Source organism: Hydra vulgaris, chromosome 04, assembly GCF_038396675.1.
Source record: "Hydra vulgaris chromosome 04, alternate assembly HydraT2T_AEP".
In the NCBI taxonomy this organism is placed as follows: Eukaryota; Metazoa; Cnidaria; class Hydrozoa; order Anthoathecata; family Hydridae; genus Hydra; species Hydra vulgaris.
In genome coordinates, this window is record NC_088923.1 from 39,400,001 (window position 1) to 39,421,042 (window position 21,042).

A 21,042-nucleotide genomic window follows, 5' to 3' on the forward strand; every position below is an offset into this window, starting at 1 on the left:
ATATATATATATATATATATATATATATATATATATTTATATATATATATACATTTTCAGTAAGTCGGCATATTATAATATAATATGGTATTAAAAATAGTATTTATTATTATATTATATAATATAATGATGATTTACTGAAAATGTTTAACAAGAAAATAAAAATTATAATATTTTTAAAGTCTATTTCATAACTAAACCTATACTTTATTTTGTAACTTCACTTGTTTTTTTTTTCTTCTTTAAAATTAACAATTCTCACAATGCCTAGCAAGTTAAATAACTTACCTCTTATATATAGTATAATATTCACCAATATTGTTTTTCTCTCCTCAAATCCACAAAATCTTAATAATAATATTAAGAAAAAAGCTAAAATTATTTATTCATATCCATTTATTTAATCATAAAATATGAAAATTTACAATAATATTTTATAAACTCACATAAATAAGGTTAGGTGTCAATCATATAGTTAAAAACTAGTCAATGTAGTAAAAAAAACAAAACAAAAAACAATAAATAAAACATAGAATGAATTTAAAATAAGAAAAAAAAAAATTAAAAAGAAAAAAAAATGAAAAAAAAAAGAAAGAATAGAAAATAAAGCACTAATAAATAAAGATAGAATTAATAATTGCAATAATAATATAATAAAAATAATAATATTAATAATAATATGAATAAAAAAAACAAACAAATAGTAACTATATCATGCTAACTTTACTAAAAATTATAACTAATGATAAAAACTATGGTAAAAATAATTATAGTAAAGTTTATAACTATGGCAGAAATTATTAAAATAAGCATAACAATTCCAAAATTTAGGACAATAACCATAAAACTCTAACTCCAAGATATAAAAAACAAAGATCAATTAATGATAATAGTAATATTAGTAGAATTAAAAAAGACAGTATAAAATAAAAGTAATAATAGTTTTATAAATACAGTAATTTAAAAAAAGCAATAATAGTAAAAGATAAAATTAATATTTATTAAATACGCAAATAAAAATTTTATAATTTAGTTTTGATTGAAAAGAAGAATGTTGTTAATGAAAGGGTATTTAATTCAAATCTTTTTTTTTTATAAATGGTATTATTTGGTTCCAGTGAGAAATACATTGATGTTTTATAGAGCGCTTGCCATATTTAATAGTGTTGAAAAAGGAAGTGTGCAAGTTAAAATTTTTAGTACTTTACGTGTAATATTTGTGTGTGTCACTTGTTTTAATAAAAAAAATTATTGAAGGAATTTGGTAGTTTTTTTTTAAGAAAATCAAACACAAAGAGACAATTATAAAGCTTTACATGATCTTGAAATTTTAGAATTTTAAATTCAGAAAACCTATTTTCGATATTAGATTGTTAGGGAGAAAATGTTATAGTTCTTAAAGAAGTGCGTTGTAAACTGTTTATACGATGTAATAGAAAATTACCTTTTTGACCCCGAACAATGCAACAATAACTTAGATGTGAGGAGAGCAAGGGATAGTAAATTGATATTTTTAATTTACTTTGGATAATTGCCTAGGGTTTTCAAGTTGTATAATTTTTTAGCATTGCCAAAAAAAAATCATCTTATTATGAGTCTGATTATAGAGTTAAAGAAATTGTACGACAAGAAACAGCCTTTAAAGGTTGTTAACATAAATAGAAAGCACTCCAAAGAAGGAAATTTACTTGACTTCACATCATAATTGTCATCTTTTTTTTAATTCATCCAAAAACAGAAATAGGCCCACTATTCAAAAACAAGATAGAAAAAAAACCGCAGCACTTCCAGGTACTTCGCCTACTCTAAATAAACCATAATTTTCAACCAGTTTAATTAAATGAGAAAGTTTTTTAGAAGACCCTCCTCTTCCATACTCTGCTAGCAAATGCCAGAAATGTTCAAGGAGATGTCAAATAAACCTAGTTGTTTTTTTTTTTTTTTACACTTAGATTTATTGTTCACAGTTCTAATTCAATTTTTTGTTTTCAATTACTATTCAGTTATTGTGTTTTAATTACCTTATGTAAAATTTACAATAATATTTGCAGTAATATTTCAGTAGTTCTGTGTTTTTACTTACTGCCCTTACATTTTGTAACTTATAAAAAAATGAAAAGTTTAGCAATAATCAAATTAATCATACATATGAACATTTTTAATCATTTATTCATTTTTTTAGAGTTCAATATATCATGTTAATGAAAATGAAAAAACTAAAGAATAATCAAACACAGTTTATTAATACATTAGCATTTCTGACTGATAGTGGTGAACGTGATATGAGTGTTGGAGTGGAAGACATTCAGCCTATGTCACTAATAGAAAAGTTTAATATAAAGGAAGTAAAACTAAAATAAAACCAATAGTGATAAAGAGTTAATTGAAATTTTTGTATTGTTGCATGTAACCAAAACCTTTTTTAAATAACTCTGAGATTAAATATCTTTCTAAATAATTTATTTTTTCTATATTAATAATTCTATGCTGTTAACGTTACTATTCTAAGTTACCACAAACCAAGAAAGGCTTGTGGCATAAATTAGTCTTACCTTTTGAAAAATACAATTTTTCGATCCACCTCTTTAAGTAATTTTCTGTTTTTATTTTTATGGTGAATTTATTAGCATATTTTTAATGGAATGTTTTCACTGATCAAAATAAACTTTTATAACATTTCCAAATAGAAAATGGGTTTAAAGGCCTTTGAAGGAAATAATGTGTGGGCAACTGTAAGGCTTGAATTAAATGCAATGATGGTTTATAGTGTTCAAGATTTATTTTGTAAAGATGGAATATCTGAAAAAAGAGCTTTTCAAAAGACAATGCATTATTACTGCATGCTAGGTATGCAATTTCAATAGTAGATTTATTTAAATTATATAAATGATTTGAAAGTTGTATAAACATATTTAAAAATATACAATTTTATTTTGTAAAAAATTAAAGTTATTAATATATTTTTATACAAACGTTTATTATTCTTACTTTTAAAAGCGTTTCTGGATCCATTAAAAAGTTAGACGAAGTATATAAGTGATTTAATCTTGGTGACTCAAAAGAGCTGTTCGAAATAGAGCTAGAAGTTTGAATAAAAAGGCAAAAGAGCCTGATAATTAATATCTTAACTTATTTTTGCAAATAAATATTATTAGATTATTTAATTGTTGTTTTTTTTTTAAATTTTTTATTTTTCTCTGTAGCGAGAGAGCATTCTAACTTGATTAGTTATTAGTTAGCAATATTAATGGAAATTAGTATGACATAGTCATAAATCATGGAATGAAAACCCTTATTAAAAAAAACAACCTAAAAAAAGACGTCCCAAGGACGCCCCCAATGGGTAAGATTGTCCGAAGGACGTTCGTAAGACATCAGACGTGGTCTATAGGAAGTCTCATGTGACGTCCTAGTTGCGTTTATATTTCGTCCCTTTGGGACGGACGAAGAACATTTAAATTGGCACGTCTCTTGGACGTCTCTCCTTCATCCAATTGAGACGTTTACTGGTCAAAAACGGACAACTTCAGGACGTCTCATTGACATCTCTTTGCCCACTGGGGTTATACATTATTCTTTCGAGCAATTTAAAGATGGATATAAGACTATAATTAGAAATAATGGTGTCATTGCCAGTCTTAAAAACCGGCGTGGTTCGTGCAACTTTTAATTTTTCCGGTACAGTACCTGTTTAAAAGAAAGATTAAAGATGTGAAACAAAGACGATTCGATTATATCATAAACAGATTTTGAAACATTAACGTTAATTTTATCAATGTTGCACTTTTGTAAAAATCAACTTGAAATAAATTTTTTAAATTAAATTAAATTTCGTAGTTTTAAGATTATTAAAAGTGGTTCGCAATTCAATTAGTTTAAGATTAAGTTCATCTGTAACTTTATCGTAAGTTTTTAAATAAGACTCAAATGAAGTTGAATTCAGAGAAATTTTTGATGTTATATTTGGACCAGCATTAATGAAGAAACTGTTTATTTTTCACCAATAATTGATATCATAAATATTATTTTCATTAATTGTTACATTTTTGGCAGAGTGTTTCTCGCATTCATTAACTTCTTTAACTACATTCTAAGTTTTCTTTATGTTTCCATTGGCTTTTTTTAATACTTTGCAAAATCAAGCTTTTTAGAGTTTTTTGTCGAATATATTTTTATAGTTTTTATGAGTCATTTTATTTTTATAAGTTTTTTTTCAAGTATTTATCATAAAATTTTCGGTTTCTTTTTGAGGATTTTAGTAAACCGTTAGACATCCATGGAGTTAAAACTGTTTTTGTATTTACAATCTTTTTTTTTTTCAGGAAACGGTGTTTTTATATTGCTTGCAGAATAGACTTAGAAATAGTTGTTAGCATCGTTTGATTACAATACCAGATTCCAATCAACGTTATTTTACGGAGTTTTTATTGACCTGTCGCCTAACTTCGGTTGCTTCTGAAGGAATGCTGTTAACTGTAAAGTTAATAATAAATAAAAATGTTGGTAAATGATCCGATAAATCAGTTTTGATTCTACCTGTGTTAAGACAATTATTATGAAAGTTGTTAGTTATTATATTATCAAGAAGTGTAATAGAGTTTTTAGTCATTCTTGCTTGTTTATTGTTGGAATTAGGTTATTTTGAAGAAAAGCGTATATAAATATTTTAACAATATTATTGGAAGGAAGTGTTTTTAGGTCAATGTTTAAATACCCAACTAAAAAGACATAACCTCGCTTTTGTATCTACCCAATGTATCTACTTTGTTTTAAAAGGGACATTACATTAGTTGCTTCAATTAATTATTAAAATCATTTATGTTATAATAGAACCCTTTTATATTATGAGTATGTATTTCATATTAAATATGAAACAGCGGTATGGTATAACTAACTTGGTAAACTTATTACTTTCGGTATATACTTTTTATTGTATTAGTTATTTAGACACTCCAAGATGTCCTAATGGTTTTATCACTGAGTGCCGGGAAATAACATTTAACTAGAAAGTTCACACATCCTTCTATATCAATGATGTGTATATGGACAGAGCCGGCTTCGAACCACGAACTCTGAAACAATACACCATGGCTAAACAACAAACCTTCCTATCAAAATGAACTTGAACTAAAACATTCTTATTGAATTTGCTAAAGTTTTTCAAATGGTCTTTGATTCTCGCTGTTTCATCATGAATGACAATATCAGCTGCTCAAAATCCCATAAGTTTCATAGCAGGATAAATATCCGTAAATCAGAATGAGTGGCATTATAAAAATTATACTACTATACAATAATAATATAGTCTACTAAACCTAAACGGTACAATAGCATTATATAATGCAGTAGTAATATAATCTACTGAGGCTAAAGGTGGTGGTGTCTTACCATCTTCAGGTACCTCTGGAAAATTTGTGATGAATGCTTTGCACATTTTTAATACAACATAAACAACTTTGTCAAGTATTTTATGTGTTATACAAATGGATTCAATATGTTCTGCTATGTTATCTCTAGTATGAGCACCTAAGTAGCTATCGCATGCCAATGATAATCATGTGTGTAATGCGCTGTTACAGCAAGGTAACTATTTTCTATCTGATCAAATATCAATTTTTCGGAAAATCCTATCTGAAATAAATTTTCCTTTAGGTTGTTTGTTCTTTGCATCCAAGTATATTTTCTCCAAATAGGTTTTCACGGTAAAACAGCTAATAGTTGAACACTGAAGATCATGAAACATCATTGTATTGCTTAAAATGTTCACTCTCTACAATAGACATAGATCTCTAGATATAGAGTAGCCAAATGTTGTTGTAGAACTCTCTCTCTCAAAGCAACTACAAATAATATATTCGATGTCATTATCATTGTTATGTAATAATCCTTTATCCTCAACACTAAGCTTTATAAGCAAAGCTTAAAGCTTTATGCAAAATCATAGAGTTAGGAGATCAGATGTAGTGCGACATTGCACACTGTTAAGAGTGCAGTGTCATATCTGAACTCCTGTAAGAGAAGCTCAGATGTAGTGCAACACTGCGCTCTTAAATACTGTTATGAGATGTCAAACTAGACTACTAGTCTATTAAATCTAGAGGATTACCACGGGGAACGAGCGGACTTGCGGTTAATTATAATAAATAAAAGTAATTAGTTAATAATAGTAAATAACCTAACCAGCTAGAAAGTATGATATCTTACAATAGCTATTGTTGCATCCGCAGGTCTGAACTAATATTTGATATTTTCTCGATCCATTTCAAATGGCTAATAAAGCTGCTTGCAGTCGCAACTCCATTGGTAATTAAAGCTGGATAAAATGTACATTGTGAGTATTTTAAGCACGCATAGCTTTAAGCTAACTTTTCACTTTACAAATTGCCTAAATTGGTAGAAAACACACTTTAATCCAGTGCTTAGAATTAGCACAGGTGTTGCCACAATACAATTATGGAGTAAAATTACAATGCACGGTGGTAAAAATACAATGCATTTTCTTCAATCTACGGATTTCTTCTAAAAAACAGCTGGCTGTCGATAATTCAGGTTTAAATTTAGTTATATAAATTATCTAAAATATTCCAGTCGTTTACATCAATAGTAGTGTTTTTTGTTTAAAGATATAGTTACTAGCAGTTTTGGTTAAACATTTATACCATTTACAACATACCAGATTTCAAAATGGTATCTTTCCAAATAGAAAAAATTGATAAGTAATCAAGACATTTTAGCAATCATAGTTGCAAAATGAAATGAAACTTCCGAAAGACATCAATGGAGAATAATAGAATCAATCGGAACTGAAATGGGCTCAGACATTAAACAACATGTTGGCAAACGTCTGCTTTTAGTTGGATCAATTTTGATGGCTATTTAAAAGAAATGTGAACTGTAATGCTCTTCAATATGACAAGAAGCCATTTACTAGAAGATATACTGCTGAAGGTTTTGATGTTGATACCCCTGTAATAACTTGTCAACAAAGAGTTTAATAATATCTAAATGGTGATAAAAAATTATTTATAATATAAATAAAAGGTTAAAAAAATATAAATATTTTTTAACTTTTTAGTAGCATTATTTGGCATAAAATAAATATTGATATAAAAACAGCTGCTTCAGTTTTTTTATATATGAATGTGGATATTGAGGTTAATATTTTTATGCGAGAGTAGTTCTTTCTGTTTATTTTAATGATTAATAAATAAGTTTAAATTTAATAGAAATTAAATAAAAATATACTTAAACAAATCTTCAAGAATTAACTGCGTTCATTTTTGCATTTTTTTTTTCTCCTAAGCTGGTTAGACCATCTAATATTCTAGTATGTTTTTGTTAAAATTTGTGGCAATCAAAACAACCGTTTTTACGAAGCTCCATTCAATTCAGGTTACTCATTGTGCTTTAGTTATCTTGTTTCATTTGTTCTTACTTCCTTAAACAAAGAATAAAAGAAGTTTAAAAAAAATATCAACACAAGTTGAAATTCAGTTTGAAAGTTTAAAATAAGTTCACAATAGATACCAGCTAAGAAATAAACTGAAAGCTTGTTTGCAAGTTTATAATAGGTTTTAAAAAACAGATTATACTACTTTTTTGAATCTGTGAGTAGTTATTTTTATAAAAAATAAAACCTAATAATAAATTTTAAAATAAAAATAAAAAGATTTCAGTTCATTTCTTAACTGGTATATCATTAATATATGCGAATATTAGTTATAACTTTGTTGTATTAACTTTTTATAGTGTGATTACAGATGCATAATAATAACAATTTTGCTACATAATTCCAGGCTTCATTATAAATAAAATATCTGTCAGATATCTTGTATATACTGTCAGATATTTTTCTGAAACCAGAAACTTGATCCAAACTAGATATAATAGTTCAGAGCAGTGACAGCATGCTTGTCTGTAAAAGGTTTACGAGGTCAAAAGGCAGAACTATACATTGATGGTATCAGAATATAATAGGTAAAAATGGTAAAAATATTGTTTGTAGCTAGACTGCATTAGTTGATACTATCCCAGCAAGTACATCAACGTTGAAACAACGTTGAAAAGCGTTGGTTTTTTTTGTTTTTTTATTAGCAACGCTTGGTTTTAACTTGCGTTTCCATTTTTGATTAAAATGGAAACGCAAGTCTACGTTAAAACCACACGTTAGATCAACGTTGAAAACAAACCAAAAAATTAACATTAGGTTTACGTTGATCTAGCGTTGATTCAACGAACTTATATACGAGTAAAATTTTATAAAGAAACAATAATTCTTAATAAATTTAAAACAGTTATCATAGTACAATATCTTATGCTATTGTACTCTACATCTGAGTCACGGTTGTAACAGCTTTCACTTATTATTATTATCAATAGTTAATTTTATACTATATTATTAAGTATAATTATATTTTTACACATAATCTGCCCCTGTACCATTTTGTTAACGCAGGAAACTAAATTATAATTGAAAGCAAATAAAACCAAAAAAAAATTAAAACATTTTTAAAACAAAAATTATACAAAATTAAAATAGTTTTTAAAACAATCTATAAACCATGCCATCTTTATCTTCATTATCAATATCAAATTCATTTGTATCTTTATCGCCTTCTGTCATAAGACTCTTATTTTGATTTGGTGCACGTCACCAACCAATCGATATGATTATGGCAAACTTCAACCAGTCTGCAATATATCTTCGTGCATTGTGTTTTTTTATTTTAAAAATTTTTTTATTTTAGTCACAAAAAAGTTAAATAACAAAAGTAATTATATAAATAATACTTCAATATATAAAGATATAGTCATAACAGTAAAAGTAAATTTTTATATCGAAAAAAACAAAATACCATAAATATAGAACATATTTATCCAAAGTTTAAAAATAAAATTATTGAAATCCTCCAGTCAGATTTTTAGAAAATTGATTTCAAGTACATAAACAAAGCTAAGATTCATACTAAAAAAAGTGATTACTATAAATAAAGTTTACATACGAAAGATCCTTTTAACCCTTTTTTGTACATACTTTTGTGAAATTTTTTTGAATTAATATATTGATCAACGTTAAAAATAAGGCTACATTATTGAGTTTTTAGAAATCAATTAACAAAAGAAGGGCAGCCATATAAAATAATCTCTGTTGTTAAGAAACGTAGCCATTATAAAAATTTAAAGTTTTTCATATTTTCTTACGCATTTATTAACCTCAAACTTTTTGTTTTAATTCGTTAATTTATCAAAAATTGTTTGTCTATGGCATAGTATTGTTTGCAGTTCCTTAAATTTATGCAACAACTGGAATTGATGTATAGATCTGAACTTTTCAATCTGATCTTTTACCTAGCAACTTATCACATCATTATTTTTGTAATTTAACTTTTAAGTTTATTTTTTCGAAATCTTTAAAATAGTGTTCGACCAACCGTAAACATTACTTTACTTAAAATATCATAGTTTGGCGTAAAAATATTTAATCTTCTTTCTTTGAGATAGAGAATAAAATATCTAGTTGAACAAAATATTTTTTATGGTACAATATCAGCATTTCTTGGTACGGTAAAAAACAAAACATTGACGCTATTTTTTTTTACGGTAAATAAAAGAAAAAATATTCAGTAGAAGAAAAAAATTTTCAACAGTATTGTTTCTAAATGCAAAAGATGTACTTGTAGCTTTACTACACTTAAAAGACTAAAGATTCATGAGGTTCAATACAAGATCTTTGTTTTACAATTAACAATTACAATTAACCAAGTAAACAATGAAGTTAACAATGGTTTAATAATAGCAATGAAAACAAAGTGAAAATCAATACGATATTAAACTGCGATGAGATATCTGTTGAACATTATTCGACCAACATACCCTACTTGATCAAAAAAGTGTTTGTGAATCTATTTGTGAAGTGTTTGTCAAGATGACAATCTATGGCTCACTTTTCAAAAGAAAAGGTGGTAAAATGTTTATAGAAGAATTGGTCTTTTGACTAAAACAGTTTAATAATCAAACAAAATTGAAAGTTTTTATAGCATTAGCATTTCATTGCCATGAAATGCTAATGCTATAAAAATTTCTTAACACGGTCCAAAGCCAATAAGACATGCAGAATGTTTAGTGAGACAAATTGCGTTATGGATGAATAGGAACTTTAGTGAACTGATGCGGGAAATTAAATATATTCAGAGCAAAATTAACACCAAAAAAGAAAAGGACATTTGAGTATATCTCAAGGATATTCGCAAAACTAATGATGGAAAGTAAAGTTGTTGCTGCATTTAAGGTTATAGTTAGAGAGTCATCAGGCATTTTACAGTACTCGGAAAAAGTGTTGTTTTACGTAAGAGTCGTATTGTAAAACGAGTTCAATTTTTTATAATTAATGAGTATATAAAAAAATGCAATGAACACAAAGAAGAGATCGTATATCTTAGCTAGTAGTAAAAGAGTTGCTCGAGTCCGTTGTTGTTTGATAGGTTAACTCAAGAGAGCGAGGCTTCAATAAGTACGCTATTTATACATATTCCCAAGGGGGACATTAATTGTTTTATATAAGCAGCCAATCCAAACGATTTACGTTTATGACAATTTGATTAGCGCAACACTCCCGCCACCAACAGTAGTGACGAATAGCTGAATGTTATTTTCATTCACAAACGTAGTTTCAACAACAAAAAACTTTTTTTCTTCAAGTAAACACAATTTATTAACTGGACGATTTAAATACATAATTTTTCCAGCGGAAACACATCGTACATTTGCTGCACGCACTTGTCCGTCCGTTGACGGTAAAAGTTTTTCAATAGTACTTAACTTCCATAATCCTCGAACCAAATTCGAATCTTAGGTTATCATTACATCGCCTTTATTTATAATATTTTTACTTCCACTTTTATTATAACTTTTATGAAGCTCGCGGAGCTCTGTTAAATATTCACTGCACCATCTGTTCCAAAAATGTTCTAAAATAGAGTTTTTATATACAACGCGCTTTTTTATGTCCATATTTATATAACTGTTTTTTATTAATAATGTTTCTGAGCTTATTCTCTTGCCAAATGCGAGATAATTAGGAGATAATAATTCGTTTCCCGGTTCTTCATACGAAAATGTTAATGGACGATTATTCGTAACGACTTCGATTTCGCAAGAATTGTGAGTACTTCTTCGTAAGATAATCTTGCAGTTTTCGATATTTTCCTGAGAATTCTCTTTACTGAACGTACCATACGTTTAAAGAATCCTCCCCACCACGGAGCAGCTGCAACATTGAATTGTCATAAAATGCCTTTTTAGGATGCAAATTGTTGTGTTTAATCGTAATTTCGTAGGGTGCGCCAAATTTGCTAATGAGTCTTCGCAACCCTCGAACACTCGCCAAAGCTGAACAGCCAGGAACTAAACCTAAATGTATAAAACGTGTACTAGCACAAGAAGCTAAAAGTGTCCAACACTTTAATATTTCTCCTTCAGAATAATTTTTTGATCTTGTGACTTTTATTTTTCATTTAAATATGTTGTTATTGAAAACTTATGCTATTTTAATATCTTATTATAAGTTTTATAATATCTTTGTAGAAATATATATATATATATATATATATATATATATATATATATATATATATATATATATATATATATATATATATATATACTTTTATGTTTAAAGTTTTTAAATTGTAATATTAACTGACGGCTACAATGTTAACGGGGCTCGGTGATAAGGCAGTATGTCTTCTTCTTGCTCGGGCCATTTATTATATATGTAAACGATTTTTCTCATTGTAATTAGTATAAATACGGCAAAATAAAAAAAAATACAAAAAAAATATATATATATATATTTTTCACAAATAATGGTTCACAGTAATCGATTCCTGTGTACTGTAATCGATTAGTAATCGATTACTGTGTATGTAAAAACATAAACATCGTTTACTCTACTTAAAGGTAACGGAGGAACATCAGGATAACTATAAGTTTTGCCTTCGTACCTTCAACACAAAAAACATTTTTAATTAATTTTTGAATTAAATTTCTAATTTTTGGAATCCAAAATTCCATTCTTAATTGGCTTAAGGTTTCTTTTACGCCGTTGTGCTTAACACTTTCATGACAACGTAAAATAATTAATTCAGTTAAAAGACTTTCTTTTGGAAGAAATATTAGAAATTTAATACTGTAACTAATTGGAGTATTTTCAAATCGCTCCCTACATCTTATTATTCCTTCGTTACTTTATTGATTTTCGTTTCAAATAGTGGACTCGGAGACGAATGTAAACGCTCTAGTACACTACTGGCACATTAAAAAAAGATTTTCTTACGCATGTGTACCTAAACATTACGCTTTTTTTAATATCTAAACGACCGTGAACGAAAGGGTTAGAAATAATGTTATAAACGGAGGAAGGAGGGAGAAAGAAGGAGAGGTGTCTTAAAAACGGGATGGTCAGAATTTTAAAAAAACTGTAAGTTTCTAACAAGAATTTGTAATTATTATATTTATTCTATACATGCATTTATAAATAAAAAAAAATTTATAAAATCATTATTAAAAACTAACAAAAATTTTAGTTTAATACAAAAGTGAAAAAAAAAAAGAGTATATATATACATACATAAATATATATATATATATATATATATATATATATATATATATATATATATATATATATATATATATATATATATATATTTATTTATTTATTTATTTATCTATTTATTGCAAACAGCGTAAATATATTACAATAACACAATATTATTGGTACATAGAAGAAGAAGTAGACACTCTCACTGACACCTTTTTTTTATTCTTTTTATTTTTATTTTCACCTTGTGAAAGTCGTTCATGACCAACATATATTTTTGGCAGTATTAAACAAACTGCATAAATTAAAGCAAAAATGCTAAGAGTAAACGTCATCACTATTGCTTTTAACTCTTCTTTTACAAAATTAAAAGTCAGTAGGTATGCAATCATGACTACTAATAAAGCAATGCACGTAAAACTAACAAATTTCGGCTCGTAAAAGTGGTGCTCCAGGTTACGTTCACGAAACGCACAACAAGTTGCCAAAATAAGTATAATTAACGGAATAAAGTTTGAAATCAAGTTTGGCACATTAAAACTTACAGCGCAAATTTTTCGAATAAAGTAACCATTTGAAACATCATTACTCTGCTTGTTGTTAAAAATAAGTATAAAAACCGGAATCATTTCTACAAGCAGCATTAGTACAATGGAAAAAATTTGTAATGTCAATAGTCGGCACTTGAACGTACTTGTAGCTTTTTTGTTTAAGTACTCAGCTGCCATTTTTGTTTTGATTAACAATGTAGAGGAATAAGTCATGAGTAACAAAAAGAATACCACGTTTCGTGAGCTGCACATATTATTAGTTGGCTCAAAAACATTCATGTATCCAAATAAAAAACTACAAAATGGCAAACTGCTGGTCAAAAGCTGTAAAAATAGTCTATCTTCATTTAGTAAATATCGAAATTTATAAAGATAAATTCCAAAAATTATTATTAAAACTAGGCCAATACTACTAACGACTATAACAGCGATTCCTTCATGATCGTTGTAACTCAACCAAGTTGTGTTAGTTTTAATACAGTTAATATTATTTTCCGTATGATATCCATCTGTGCAGTTGGAGCAAACAGAATCTGTTGTTAAATTAGCATAGTTATAAAAACCTTTGCATTTTTCACAAATCCAGCAACAAGAGTTTGCTAACATTTGGGTCACATGACCTTCTTCACAATCTTCCTTACATTTTGAACGAGGTGTTTTTTTTAACGTGTCGTTTTTAAACCAATATGGCCACTTTATATCATCAACTGTAATTTTAAAAATAGAGCTATTTGTAACATTAGTTTCATTGGTCCAATTGCCTATATTAATAAAATTCAAAGTTCTATTTTTTTCGTTATACTGCAAGTTTTCGATCGTGTAAAGAGCAGGTATTGGATCGTTTGAGTTATTGAATGTGATTAAGTTGCCATTGTAACCAAAATTAGGAATACTTTTAATAATGTTAGTTAATTTTTCATAATCAATTGCTGCATTTAAACGACTTTTATCGTAGCAGTTCTTATCATAATATTGAATACCCTTTGCTAACACTGTTACGGCATCGACCCAGTTAGAAGTCACTTCTGATTCAGACACCTTTGACATTATATGGGAGACTGAAACAGAACAATTATCTCCAAATAAAATTGATTCGTTGATTGAAATTTTGTTTGGTTTACAACTAAACTCATTCATTAGATAATTCTGCAGCCACACGTCACATAAGTAATTTGTTTTTATCTCGTTGTTGATATAATCATTTAGGCCAGAAATTTTTGCAAACTTTAATGATACTGATAACAGACCGTGCATTTGGTTTATTGGTACATCATGCTTGTAACTTTTATTTTGTGCTTCGTTGTACCATGCTTCGCTGGTTAACCACATGCGAGATATATTCTCCTTATGCGCTCTTTTTAAAACATACTCTCCTAACTGTTTAAAATAACAAAACATCACAACAACTGTGGCATTCGGTGCCACTTTAATTTTATCAATAGTCTTGTTTATTTCATCATTAAATTCTTCAGCTGGATAAGTAACAAAACTTGTATTAACAATACAGATATTTTTTGATTTTGCTTCAATTTCAAGGTCAGCAAGTGCTAGTTTGCCATAAGGGTCATTAGAACCAACTGCAAAAATATAACTCCAATTAAGTTTTATCATAATGTCTAGCATTACTTGAACCTGCATACTATCTGACGGAATAACTCGAATAAATGATGTGTACATTTTGGTGTCACTAAGCAGACGACTTGAAGCCCATGGGCTTAAAATAGGAATTTTTTGTTGTGACATTAAAGTTGCTAATGGGATAGTTGTGGAACTCATATCCGTTCCTAAAATAGCAGTAGGTGGTTGCATAAAGTCTTCATTAGCGCCGCACTGTGTAAATTTGTCATAACAAACTGATGCTGTTTCAGTTAAGGATACAACTTTAATTCCACTAGTCATTGTCATTGATAAATCACCACAATTATCATCAAACTGAAGACCAATCTTTACTGATTGCGTTTCGTTGTTAGCTATGTCAATAGCTTGTTTAATTGCGTAAATTGTAAGTAATCCATTTAGGCTTACCTTGCCACATTTGCTGTCTGGGTCGGAGAATGCTGAAATTACCTTTATTGTATAGTTTCCTTTTATGACGCTAGAAAGTCGAGTAAAATTATTCAATGTATCTACTTTTTTTACACCAGATGCTTCTTTACACTGTAGTGAAGCAGCGCTTGTAAATAAAAAGATCAAGCAAAAAAACGAAACCATTCTGAAAGCTTGCAACTTAGTTAGTAACGGTATTGTTTATTTTTAATCAAAATGTTCAGTATTCTTACATTTATGAAACAATTTTAAATTAAAATTATTTGCAAATACTTTTATCTATTAATTGTAAAAATTGTTTTCTGTCTGTATTTCTAATGTTCAATTATAAAATTATTTATTAAAGTTTTTTAATATAGCATAACATCCCCAATTATGAATGCTTATTTGAATATAATCAATGCTTTTGCAAATTAAAGAAATCCATTTTTGATATTAATACGTTTTTTGTATTAACAGACTTCAAAGATTAAATCATTTCTATAGAGAAGCTTTTTTAAAGTTTAAGTATTATTTTGATTATATTGCATACATACGCTGTGGTGTCGTTTAGGTCAGTACCCAGTGCGGTAACTTTTGGTATTACCCTACTAGACTTTTTTTTAACAAGGCAGTTAAGTAAAGAAATAGAAAAGTTATAAATAGAGAATTTCGAAAAATCAAAACCTGAAAACTTTTGGTTTGGACAATCGAAAAACTAAATTTACACGAGCATGAGCAGTTCTATCGTATTTAAAGTATTTTTATTTCGGTGTCACCCCTCTGCTTCAGGTTGTGATGGTTTAACCCGGTGCGGCCCGTACCCCACTAGTAATGCCACTGTATATATGTTTTTTTATTTTCTTTATCCCACAAAGTTATTTTAAAATTAAAGTATTGTTTTTAGTACATTGCTTTCATATATGTATTGTTTCTTGTATGTAATATATATAATAGGGTAAGTCAAATTTATCAAATTGTGGATATGGGAGCGCGCGCAATATATTTTATGCAAGACCGTCTCGAAGTGACAAATTTAAAAAATGTCCTCGGTAATTGACATTTACTAACTAATCTTCAAAGCTCTCCAACTCAAATGCTAAATGTGTTTAATCAAATGCACATAAAATCTTTAGGGGGATCGGAGGAAGTGGGACACCTCTTACACCCCCTTTGGAAAGGGATTTTTTTGGAAAAAGTGTGCAAAATGTCAGTTTTAATAAAAACTTATCAAAATTGCACTTTTCTGCTTTTTTATCAATGAGAATTCAATCATCAAAAACAATTAGACATAATATAGACATAATAAATCATAATTTTTGGTGTTACTTTTTTTTAGGGCCATAGAAACACGGTAGTCGTAGCCGAAAAATATTCTACTATTGCGGATTTTTTTGATAAAAAAATCGTTGGTAAAATAATCTTTTGTTACTTTCATCGTACGTAAAGCAACTAATATAAAATAACGTGAATCAGATAACATGGTCATTAATGTTTGTGTACGTTGTGTGTATCCCCCGGTCCCGCATTTTATTAAAATTCATAAAAATTGACTGACAATATATTTGAGGTTGTGTGGACATAGATACACAGTAATATATACCTTTTTCAGTTTTTGTTGAAACTATGGATTTACTTTACTTTTATTGAAAAACATAGTATAACTGTTGTATTATCATATATGTCCAGAAATATATGCCCAGAAAGCTAGGACACTTTTTAAACTACAGTTGCTAAAATGGCAGTTCTTCTCCAAGAAAGGATTAGTCTAACTCTCACTGATGGTAAGCTTTCAGGCAATAAGTTCCAATATCTTGAAGATAAGTATCACATTTTTCTCTTTCTAGTCAATGTAGATTGTAGGTCCAAAAACATCTGCTGCAACTATGATTACCGCAAGATCAAGAAGCACAAATCCTAGCTTTCTACTATATGTATGTATGCTTACATACATACATACATACATACATACATACATACATACATACATACATACATACATACATACATACATACATACATACATACATACATACATACATACATACATACATACATACATACATACATACATACATACATACATACATACATACATACATACATACATACATACATACATACATACATACATACATACATACATACATACATACATACATACATACATACATACATACATACATACATACATACATACATACATACATATATATATACATACATACATACATACTTACATACTTACATACTTACATATATACATACATACATACATACATGATTAGTTCTTCGAGGAACAAAGTATATATTTATTATCGGCAATCGGTGTTGTTGTTAGATAGCTTTTTAACTCCACCTTTATCTTCGTTATCAAGGAGTCCTTCCTTCCGGGTAATTAAACACTTTTGAAAAATTTTGAACCTTCAAGCTTTCACAAGACCTTCTTACGTATCCAGTTGTTTTGTGTAATTGTGTATTGTGTGTCGTCAATAAAATATTGTGATGTGATGGAGGAAGGGCTGTTCCTAAGGTTGGCCTTTCACATGTCGAACACAGCTTCTTTTGAGGTTATCTTGCTCCTATTGTAACTTTGCCCAATGCAATGCACTGTTGATCCTTTGTTACGTGGATTCAATATGTTTGCATATTCGTATTCTAAAACTGTAGCTCCATATTCGAGAAAACTGTCATTCATTTTTAATAAGTAATAATTAGCAATCTCTTTCATTACGGGATTGAGTGGATCATATGAATGATATGCAGTTTATCTTCCAGATAAAAGAGATTTGGAATGATATGGACTATAGCATTGGCTCATGGATTTAAGCTTAGTAAGCTTAGAGAATTTTTCAAATTTTTTGAATAGTTTAATCATTGTCCACAATTATTTAATCTCCACTTTACAAGGTATTTTATTAAACTATTTTTGTAAAACACTTTTTCTGCTTCAATTTTAATGACAAGCAGTTGCTTATTGATTGGTTGTAAATGGTGGAGCTTACTGTTCTATCTGGTTGAGCAACTTTTAACTAGTTTTTTAATAGTAATACCAAGAATTTTTAATGCTTCGGCAATTAGTAAATTCTTTGACTTTTATTGAAGAAGGCAATCAGTCTTTATTAATAAGTGTCTTGTTAAATATGTCTTGTTAAGGAATTTAAGTAAACAATTTACAAATAACAATATATGAAACGATCTATTTAATTTAATCATTTGCAAAAAATAGACAATTTATGACTTTTTTTTAAAGCATTTTTCTAATTTGGCCCACCAATTATTTTAAAATTTAGAATTTGGCCCTCCTAAGTAAGTCTTTGGGTACCCCTGCATTAGACAACTTATTTACTTTTTCTCGTATGTAAAGGCATTATAACAAACATAATTACAAATCTAAAAACTAATGTAATTAACCACTTATATAATATTTTTTTATATAACACATCGTTAATCGTTAAGATACATTTTTGTTCGATCAACCGTGTTCGATGCATTGAACAACTCATTGCGTTCGATGTATTGATGTTTGATATATTGAGGGTATGTTCGAAGTATTGATAACACGATGAGTTGTTCAATGCATCGAACACGGTTAATCGATGCATCGTAAAACGATACTTTGTCGCTCCCTACTTTTTTGTGTGCGAAATATATTGATTGATTAATTGATTGAATTTTCGTTGCATTGTTAAAAATTATAACAATACATGTTTATTAAAAGTTTATATTTATAATATTTCATATTAATAATATTAGATAATAATACGATATTGTTGTTTAATATATATTTTATAGCAATATTATGTAAATTTATAAAGTGTTTTTAAATTTTATTTGAATATTTCTTGAATATTTTAAATTTCTTCTTTGTTTTTTGGGGTTTTTTTTATATAGAAACAAAAATCTAAAAAATCATCTTGCAGTTTTAGAAAAAGAACAAACTAAAAGTAGTTTGAAAAAATAGATCTTGATTGCAAAAGAGAGAAATAGTTTAAATCAGAAATTCAAGCTATAAGGGCAATTTTTATCCTAAATAAGGACATTAGAAAGAGAAAATGTTATTGTTGTTGGACTGCCAAACTCAAAGAAGATTGATATTCAAACCATAAAGAATACAAATCCAAATTGCTTAATGATCTATTTAGTGGAATAAGCATAGATAAAAATATAATCAAAAGAGTTCTTCGTTTCAAACCCTGTGATGATGCATTTTTTGAACCCTGTAATAATAAATGTTTCAAACCCAGTAATGGTGCATTAGGCAGCCCTGTTTTAGTAGAATTAACTAACAACGTAAACAGAGTAGTAATTTTGAAAGCTGCCAAAAAGCTTAAGACTTTTTCGCTTTTTAAAGTAACCTTTTAAAAATTTTATGTCTACTTTTTGAAAATTGAATAAATTTCTAAAAATATACATTAATGTATACGTTTTGAAGGTATAATTTTGGACAAAATGTATATTTTTGTAATGTAAATTTGTTCACTTAGGATCTGACAACCAATTGATAATCAAAGAGCGTTTTCTAAAGGTAGAAAATCTGGAGAAAAAGGAAGGTTCTGACATTGCAAAGCTGATTATAGACGTTTTGGATCAAAGCCGTATTGATTTAAAGAACTTTTGGGGCCAGAGCTATGATAATGGGGCTAATATTTCAAGTGTATACAAAGAAGTGCAGGTCATTATTCTTGAGAAAAATCCCCAGCTTTGTTCATGCTTTGCAGTGCGCATAGTCTCAATCTAGCTGGCGTTCGTTTGCAAAATCCTCTATTGTAGTCAAGAACTGTTTTGGCAACATCCAATCGTTCTATAACCTTTTTAGTTGTTGCCCCATGTGCTGAAAACTTTTTACTGAAACAAATAGGCTGTCCCTTCACCGAAAGTCCCAAGCAAGATGCAGTGCGCGCATATAGGCTGTCCAACCATTGTCAAAACGACCAAAAGAAATATTGAAGTCCTTGAAACTTTGTGAAGAACATGATTTAGAAGATCATCAACTGACTTTAGTTAAGGCACTCAAAAAGTAGATTCAATCATTTGAATTTATTTCTTGACTTCTTTCTGGTTCAAGGCTCTCCTATGTATCAACGATATCTGCCTCTTTCTTCAATCAAAAAGCATTTCTTTGGATGACAAGACAAAGTTTTTAAAGATTCTAATTGATGATCTTGACCAACTGCGTTCTTTTTTGCCCTAAATCCTCCAAGAAGCAAAACTGGTTGCATCTGGGTTAGCTTTGTTTGGGTTTCAAAATAATTTTTTTAAGTAGAGGACCAGGAAAAGGAAAATACTTCACGGCATGTTGATGAATACAGCCCACTTCCACAAAGCCGAATCAAAGGGTTCTGAGGCGAACGTATTTAATGTTGCTCTTGACACGCTGCTCTAGCAGATAAGATACAGAATGGATACAGCTCAAAAGACAACGGATATTTTTTCGTTCATATGGTGTTTTCCATCTTCTAGTGGTGAAGTAAAACTTAGTCAGAAAGAAAAATGCTAAGTCCTGGGAAATCTTTACGTAAATGATGTAAAAGAAGAGGAGTTGTTTGAAGAAATCCGTCATCTAGATATTCTAAAGCAAGCAAATACTTTTGGACAAATAAAATCTCTTTCGTCTTTGAAGTTTCTCATCAGAATCTTTCAATCTGCATTTTGCTTCGCATTTTTAATACAATTCTGGTTTCATCAGCCGAAGAAGGGCGTTATTGCAGTAAGCTTGCTCTTATCAAATCCAAATTGCGATCAACGATCACTGAAGAGTGCCTTTACTAACTTTATGGTGATTCTAATTAAAAACGACCTTGCCAAGACTTTATCGTACGAAAATGTCATCTCTAGTTTTGCAAAGAAAGCCCGCAAAGTGAA

General features: G+C 28.6%; 1 protein-coding gene across 1 annotated transcript; it reads right to left on the minus strand.

The window, feature by feature from the left end:
• Positions 1–12,771: 12,771 nt before the first annotated feature.
• LOC124818722 (extracellular calcium-sensing receptor) lies at positions 12,772–15,363 on the minus strand. The gene has a single exon (XM_065795134.1). The coding sequence runs from the start codon at positions 15,361–15,363 to the stop codon at positions 12,772–12,774; it is 2,592 nt and encodes an 863-aa protein (XP_065651206.1).
• Positions 15,364–21,042: the final 5,679 nt, after the last annotated feature.